Source organism: the organism of the source record quoted next, unplaced genomic scaffold (genome assembly GCF_019419815.1).
Source record: "Pyrus x bretschneideri cultivar Hongxiangsu unplaced genomic scaffold, Pyrus_bretschneideri_v1 Contig3, whole genome shotgun sequence".
Lineage (NCBI taxonomy): Eukaryota > Viridiplantae > Streptophyta > Magnoliopsida > Rosales > Rosaceae > Pyrus > Pyrus x bretschneideri.
Window position 1 is genome coordinate 1,976,823 of NW_025999612.1, and position 7,848 is coordinate 1,984,670.

The 7,848-nt window shown below is 39.5% G+C and overlaps 1 protein-coding gene across 1 annotated transcript; it reads right to left on the reverse strand.

Moving 5' to 3' along the window:
* Nucleotides 1–240: 240 nt before the first annotated feature.
* LOC103958487 (60S ribosomal protein L24-1) lies at nucleotides 241–1,710 on the reverse strand. Its single transcript, XM_009370752.3, has 3 exons — nucleotides 1,422–1,710; nucleotides 1,157–1,305; nucleotides 241–567 (listed from the first exon to the last, which is right to left on the reverse strand). The coding sequence occupies exons 1-3, from the start codon at nucleotides 1,608–1,610 to the stop codon at nucleotides 414–416; spliced, it is 492 nt and encodes a 163-aa protein (XP_009369027.1). The 5' UTR covers nucleotides 1,611–1,710; the 3' UTR covers nucleotides 241–413.
* Between the last annotated feature and the right edge of the window lie 6,138 nt (nucleotides 1,711–7,848).

Below are 7,848 nucleotides of genomic sequence, written 5' to 3' on the forward strand. Positions count from 1 at the left end.
GCTTCCATCACATATTCTCATATCAAATATAAAAAAATTGGCAGAATAATCAAACTACAGGCAAAGCAGCCGTTTTCTTTACGACCTCAAATCAACAAGCAGTAGCAGTTTAAGAGTTGGATTCCCTCAAGCCGGACCAAACCTACACCAGTTTCCAATGTTCTAAGAAACCAAATTCATTTTACTTGTTCAGTAATACTCAGAGGCTTCGCACATAAAAAGTTAAAGAGGATTGAAATATAAACAATAAAACTTTCACTATTGCAATCGAAACCCATCATGAAGATCCAAAATTGTTGTGGCCAAAAATGCCAACATCAATCCATACAAAAATTGCAAACCAGAAAAGACTTGAAATGTCAGAGCAAAACAAGAAGTAGAGTAAACGGTTAAGATGGGAGGAGGAAGAAAACTCATCGCTTTCCACCACCACCTCCGAGCTTGGCGGCCTTAGGACCAGCAGCCTTGGGCACGTTTCCCTTGGACTGACCCTTTGACTTGGACACCAATTCAGCCTTCTTCGCCTTCTTCTCATCCTTGGTCTTCTTAATCCTCTCCTTAATTTCACTGCAAAATTCACACACACATATAAATGACCAACCAGGGTCCCTGTCGAACAAAACCCAAAACTGAACTTCTCGTCCTAATGAATTGGTTCAATTTTTAACAAATACACATAAATATTAAGGAGCAACAGGGCATGTTGAACAAAACAAATGATTGACCAACTTCAGAGGTGTCTGGGAATGCTTCAGTGAGGCTAAAATTGCTTCTAGATGCCAAAAACAACTCTTAACAGTATTTGGGTAGAAATAACTTCTAGTGCTATTGAATTCTGAATGCAGTGTTTTTCTAGGCACTGGTATTTTAATTTAAATGTTTGTATGCTTCTAATAAAAGTGCTTCTAACAGAAGTGGTTATGAGCAGAAGTTTGCAGAATCATGTCCAAACGGCCCTATGATCAACTGAATTCACAACGCATAGTTAGCATAAAGTAACAAAACCCTAAACCCAAATTTTCAAAATCTTAATCAATTGATTCAATTTATAAAAATAAAAATAAAAAACGCATTTGAATGAACAATCAAAGAGCCTGTTGCATAAAACCCAGAATCCATTTTTATCAACGTAATCAATTGATTCAATTAAACATACCGAAGAGCCGCCTCACGGGCAGCGTCACGAACTTCGGGCTTTTCAGTCCTTCGCTTCTGGATAACTTCCAATGTGGCACCAACAATGGACCTCGAATAGGGCTTCTTGGTCGAACGGCGCTTCTTCTTCACAGATTCAGCAGCAATGTCCTAAACAGAAAACCACATCACAGACAGGTGAGCTTACAACAAAACCCTCATTCACCAATCAAACAAATGAACGATTCAAACCAAACCACAGCGTTTAATGGATATTAGGGTTCTACCTTCTTGTGTTGCTTCCGGTACATGGCGGTCCAGGTGAGCTTGGAAGGCTTGAGGCGGTTGTGGAAGTACCTCTTGCATTTGGAATTGGCGAAGAGGAAGACCTGGGAATCGGAGCGGATGAATCGGATTCCCTTTCCCGGGTAAATCTTGTCGCCGCTGAAACGGCAGAGTTCCGTCTTCAGAACCATGGCTGCTCCTCCGCTGCTGCTGTGATGCTGAAGTCTGCCGCCGCTGCTCGCTCTCCTCAGCTAAATCTTCGACCTGTCGAAACTCTAGAACCCTAATGCTTCCCAATTTAACTTCAACTGCCAAAGGCGCTCGCGGTTTCCCCCGCCGAATACGATGTCGTTCAACTGTTTGGGCTGTTTTGTAACTTGGGTTGAGCCCAAGCCTTTCGCTTATTTCTCTGGGTCCAACGTTTTTCTTAAGGCCCAGCCCAATTTACTAACATGGATTTTGCCTGTGACTGACACTCAGCCATCAATATTTTGTGAGTCCAACATACGTAGACGGTTCAATCACTCACGCATATGGAGCGTAGAATTGTCATTAGCCAATATCCACTGAATTGATGAGGCGAGTAAAAGAGATGAGTTAAGTTTAGGCTACGTCAAGGGTTCAACATGCATAGACGATTCAATCACTCATGCACATATAGACAACTGTTCATAACACACCTCTGCATATGGAGCGTAAAATTGTCATTAGCCAACATCCACGTAATTGGTGAGGCAAGTAAAAGAGATGAGTTAGGTTTACACTACGTCAAGGGTTCCATCTACTCCATAACCAAAAAATGCACTCAATTGTCCATATCACGCATTTTTCTGAGAAAAATGACTAATATGTTAAACACTTTTATAACTAACCCTCATGGGTTGCAGTCGTAAGACCATAAATCTTGCACCTAATCCATTTCTCCGGACAAAAAAAAAAAAAAATCTCTGAATCTAAACCACGGTACAACAAAAATATTCAGCATCGAAAAGTCGAAGGTTTTACTTGCAGTTAATACTAGTTTGGTTTTTTACGTTTCGTTCGCGGTTTCAGGAACTAGGGACAACTTAGCAAGAAGACCACATATCTGGAAGTACGAGCCAACTCCATCGAACACAGATTCTCTTGTGAGTACGTACCTTCATGTGGTACTTCAACCTCTGAAATTTTGAAAACGTTGGATTGTATGCAGCAGTGAGTGAGCGAGAGAGACCAACGGCTAAGATGTGGTTGGGCCTCTACTTCTCCACCCACGACTTGTTGTAGGTTGACGAAGAAGAAGACGCCATTGGCGTTGCCACTTGACAAAGGCCGCCCGGGAGAGAAAAGGGAAAGATCATCAAACAGCCCTTTTTTGCCTTTCCGCTTCGAGAGGGAAAATAGTCCTTCAGCTGTTTGTGGACGGGGTTGGAGAATGTCGTGTTTCCTGTTAAGTATAGTCAATTTGGATTTCAGAGGATTTTAATTGACTATTTCTATGTGATAAATTTTAAAAGATTTTAAAAAAACTCTAAAATTTCATATGGATTTTAACATATTTATATGGATTTTTATTATAAATTCTGTGAATTTGTTTGAATTCTTTCTTGAATTTTCTAGGATTTTGAAAAATTTGAAAATCACACCCAAAACCGTGGGATTATTTTTAATGAAATCATGTGGTTCTTGGGATTAACCTCTCCAACTTTGTATAATTGAAACCCTAATTTTTTTTATCCATGGCCGCGAACCCATGTCCTTGCTCCCCAACCTCAGCATTGCCCAGCCGAGAACGCACACTAAACAAGCAAGCCATGGCCACTTATCCAGATAATAAAAATAAAGAAAATAAAAATGTGATTGTGATCAATCCAATACAATCGGACGCGGGATAGAAGACATGATGCAAATCACAAGTGCAAAGGCAGATAGAGGATATTATGATTAGTTATAATGTCAACAAGTAACAAACCGTAGCTCGATGATCTAGAGGTGGAGTATCGTTCTCTTGCTCGCACAGTGACACTGCTAATGAGATCACTTGGATATGCAAATTATTCGGTGCTCTTGGTTTCAAGTTGCCTATCATGCCTAAGATTTTGTCCATTGCTTTCACTTCCAACCAAATATGTGGAGATAAATTATCACTATATGAGAGAGCTCGTTCTTGCCAAACTTCTCATTGTGCAATTTGTCTGCAGTTAGGAATAGGATCAATTGCCATATATTCACATCAAGTCTCTTCCACAATCTAGGTTTCTCTATCTATGTTCCAAGCTTTCAGTTTGAGGGGTGTGTGTGAAGGGACTAATCATATTGGAGAAGTTTCTAATCACATTAATAAATGTATTAAGTTAGGGTTGGTTCGGGTCGGGATCCCGAACCGAAACCCCCAACCTGAATCCCAAACCAAAACATTTTGGGATGAGATTTTGTACCCCAAAACTAAACCGAAAACATGCAATTCCCGAAATTTGGGATTGGACCTTGAAGCCCAAAATGTTGGGCTTTTTGAACTTTTTGCAATTTTAAGCTCTTTAAACAGTGAGCCCACCCTTTTTTTTAAAAAAAAAAAAAAAAAAAAAAAAGAACTCACCCACCCTCCCAATGACCTGCAGGTCCTGCACCCACCCTAAACCGGAGCACACCCAACCTAAAACCCTCCCAAACACCCACACCCATCCTAGATTCCTAATCCCAAACCCACTGTCCTACCCATTGTCCTCAAACCATAAACCATATTTGACAAAATAAACATCCAATTTGACCCTAAACCCTAAAGAACAAAAACCCACTGAAAAAATTGAAAATCAGAAACCTTACCTGTACTTTGGGCCTCTTGTGTCTCTGTGTGTGTCTTCGAAGGAGTGCCGTTAAACTGGATGGAGAAGCAGCGTTCAAGTGGATGTTGTCGATGGAGGAATGGGGTTCAAACTGGACGAAGGAGCGGGGAGGAGCGTCATTCAAATTTTTGGAGAGTGAGGGCGAGACAGACTTAGAGACAGAAACAGTTTGAGGATTTGTAAAACGACCTAATTACAATTGAGGGTTGGATTTAATTCTTACCCAATCCAATGGTCCAAATAATTTATAATTACAAATTAAAAATAAATAAAAATCATAATAGTTTTTTAAAAAAAAAAATATATATATATATATATATATATATATATATATATCTTAAATATTCAGTTCGGTTTGGGATTACCAAACCGTTTCAAAGTTGTGCCCGAATCCCAAACCGAAACTTTTGGGATCAGTTCGGTTTCGGGTACCAAATTTTTCGAGAATATCCACTTGGGCATTTTTTTAATCAAATTTCGAGACAGTTCGGGATTTTCGGGAAAAAATTCCACCCCTATATTAAGTGAACAATTAGTTAATAAATCTATCATTGTAAATTTTCGTTTTTTGTCCTTTTAATGGTTGAATTTTCACAATTGTATCTTGACACACCCCGACCTGGAATGTCCACTAGGACTCCGAATCGAGCTGTGTTGGCCGACACCAGGAAGGTGGCGAAGCCATAAAATATAGTGATGTGGAAAATGTGAATAAATTTAAACTTAAAAGTGCCTAAAGACAAGTGCACTGTGAGCGGGAATGAACCCATTTCACACGAGACGTCAGAGCATAAGTAAAGTATAGTAGTGTGGGTAAGGATCATACCCTCAGAGGTAGCCACCTATACTGAGATTTGCCAAGAATCCTCGTCAATACGAATTTTCAGCAGCTAAAACTTGGGGGGCAAAAAACAGAAAACGTAAATGGGCAAAAACAAAGCTTTTTGAAACCATTTCTCTTTCCAAAAATAGTAATCCCTCACCGTAAAACCCGTATAATTTCCCAGAAAATAATACTACATACATATAAAGAAGTCAGGCTTGAGAGCAATGAAAATCAAAGTATGTGCCATGTTAAGTATCTCAATAATAAACATGTAAGCCAGGTGCTGTGAATCAATATAAAATGTTATGTCAGCTGGAGTCACCTAACGTGACATGTACGGCTGAATCTATAGCTCATAAACCAGTTCTTGCACACGAGTCAGAACCACATAATATGGTCTATACAACAGGCTGGGCGTAAATAAGTACGCTCAAGTGTTACGATCACGTGAAGGCTGTGCGATAAATCACAAGTCACCTACGAGTCAGAAACACCTAATGTGGTCTGTACGACAAGATGACACCTGCCTTGGATTCAAGGTGAGCGTGTGGTGTGGGAGGTGAGCGATCACGTGAAGGCTAGGCCTTGGCCTCGGGCGGAGCACTAACACCGGGGTGCAGTATAATGAGCTCTAAATGCATCTAACAATGCAACCACTATCATCCTACAGTACTCATCTGAAGCTTACCTGGCCTCCACAGCGTCATACAATACTATGCATACACATACTAATGCATATACTAAAATGAAATGCAAGTACGACATGGCACTTAAAAATATACGCTTATTTAAAACAATTTTTGGGAAAATGTAAAACATAGATACGTATATATAGAAAACCAAAAGCCCACTCACCTGGAGTCCACGCTACAACTCCCTAGCATAAATATCGAGGCATCACGAACTATCGGTGCCTGCTAGGAGTCCAAATGGTCATCGGAGATGGCCTGAAAGATGATTGTCTGCGGAAAAACAGGGAAATTCGCCAAAATTTGTGGGCAACCTTGGACAATGGCTATCTCACCTTGATTTGACCGGAAAATGACTTGAAAGTGGCAAAGGTCCCCAAAAACTATTTAGAGTTCAAAATATGGCTGGAAATTATCTGAATCACGCTTAGCAGTCTCGGCCCCAAACCTTGTTCTTTGAACTCATGTTTCGGGTTCGCTTTCAATGAAACAAAACTTAAAACTGGGTTTATGGCTGTGAAGACATGCAGATAATGGTGGTTTTGATGTTCAACAAGCCGAAAGATTTGGTGATGATGGTGGTTTGATTAATGGGAGAAAGGAAGAGTCGAGAGAGAGAGAGAGTTAACAGAATAGAGAGAAGAGCTACATAAGAAGGAAGAAAAAGAAAGAGAGAGTGTTCCAGAAAAGTGGGGGTGGCCCCATGTGGCACTCATCCAACGGTCCGACAAAATACAACATATTCAATTAATTATCAATTTACCAAAATATCCTCAACGCTTAAAGGTTTGTAAAATCTTCGTTATAACTCCAAATTACATTCTGTTTCCGCCCACGCATTCGTAGCGACGAGTACTACGAGAATAAGCCAAGAAAATGAGTCTTACATGACATGACATGACAGTCAACAAGAGTCAACACTTTGCCTTGAAGGGCATTTTCGTAAATTCACATTTAAACATTATAAAAATCATAATTTTTTAGGAACGGGTCGCTACATATCTTATAAATACTCTATGTAAGTTATTTGTATGTAATGAAAGCATAATCATTTTCTCTAAATTCCTCTATTGTTTTTTTTAGGGAGTTTTATCGATGTGAATGGGAGTATTCTGAAGGCCATAATGTACTTTTTTTCCTTAGATCAGGAACATTTTTTGGCAGAGTTTTGAAAACAGTTGTCACCTTTAATATGGGCTTGGAGGTGTAAGGCATGGAAGCTGTTGGATTGTGTGGGGTTTGGGTTTTCTTTTCAAATCTATGTGTGAAGATGTGGAGTTTTTTGATTTGATGGCAGTACTTCGCTTAGTGTTCGAGGATCATAACGATTATTCAATGATGCGGTTAGACAATTGGGCATTGAACTCCCTATCGAAAATATGATTTGAGAGATTTTATTTTCACATTATCTCTATGTAACAAGAGATTAATCATGTGGTTCCTATTAAACTTGATTTTCAACAAAATGCTTGATTTTTTTATTACTTTGGTGATTGATCATGTTTTATTAAACCTTTTGGGGGGGCGTTTGTTTGCCCTCACTAACTCGGACTGGACTGGAGTGGACTAGCTATTAGTCCAATACTGTGTTTGTTCCATGCTGGGACTAACATTAATGAGACTAAAGGGGACTAGCATGGACAAAATGAAGGAAAATTTGTGAAAAACAAGTTCATTTGAGCAACATCAACAACATGCAATTAACAATTAAAAGGCGGAATCATGTTTATATGCACTCAAAAATAAAACTTAACCCATGAACTTCAAAGCCTAGTAGATAGGTGAACCAAGACTCAACTCAAAACAAAGTGAGTTGAGAAATCAATACCTTTGTAGATTCCTCTTTGCATAAGCAAAGGCTAATCACCCAAAGAGAGGGCCTTCATTCCTTGCATCTTAGATCCATGGATTTGGATGGATGAAAAGGTTTCTCCAAGTTCCCAAAATTGAAAACCTCTAAGTCTCCACACCAAGGCATATTGTAAAAGAAATGAGTGACCTTGGAGGAGTTTGATTGCTAGATGATCCCTCCAAGGTGGCTGAAATTTTAGAGAGAAAAGAGAGCTTATGTTCTCATCCTTTCCCCCAAAAA

What these genes read in the sequence shown, in the direction of transcription:
- LOC103958487 (XM_009370752.3), bottom strand. Translation starts at nt 1,610, where the DNA reads ATGGTTCTGAAGACGGAACTCTGCCGTTTCAGCGGCGACAAGATTTAC. An exon ending in ACCGGAAGCAACACAAGAAG is followed by an intron (nt 1,306 to 1,421) that starts GTAGAACCCTAA and finishes TTTTCTGTTTAG; the next exon opens with GACATTGCTGCTGAATCTGT. An exon ending in GCCCGTGAGGCGGCTCTTCG is followed by an intron (nt 568 to 1,156) that starts GTATGTTTAATT and finishes TGAATTTTGCAG; the next exon opens with TGAAATTAAGGAGAGGATTA.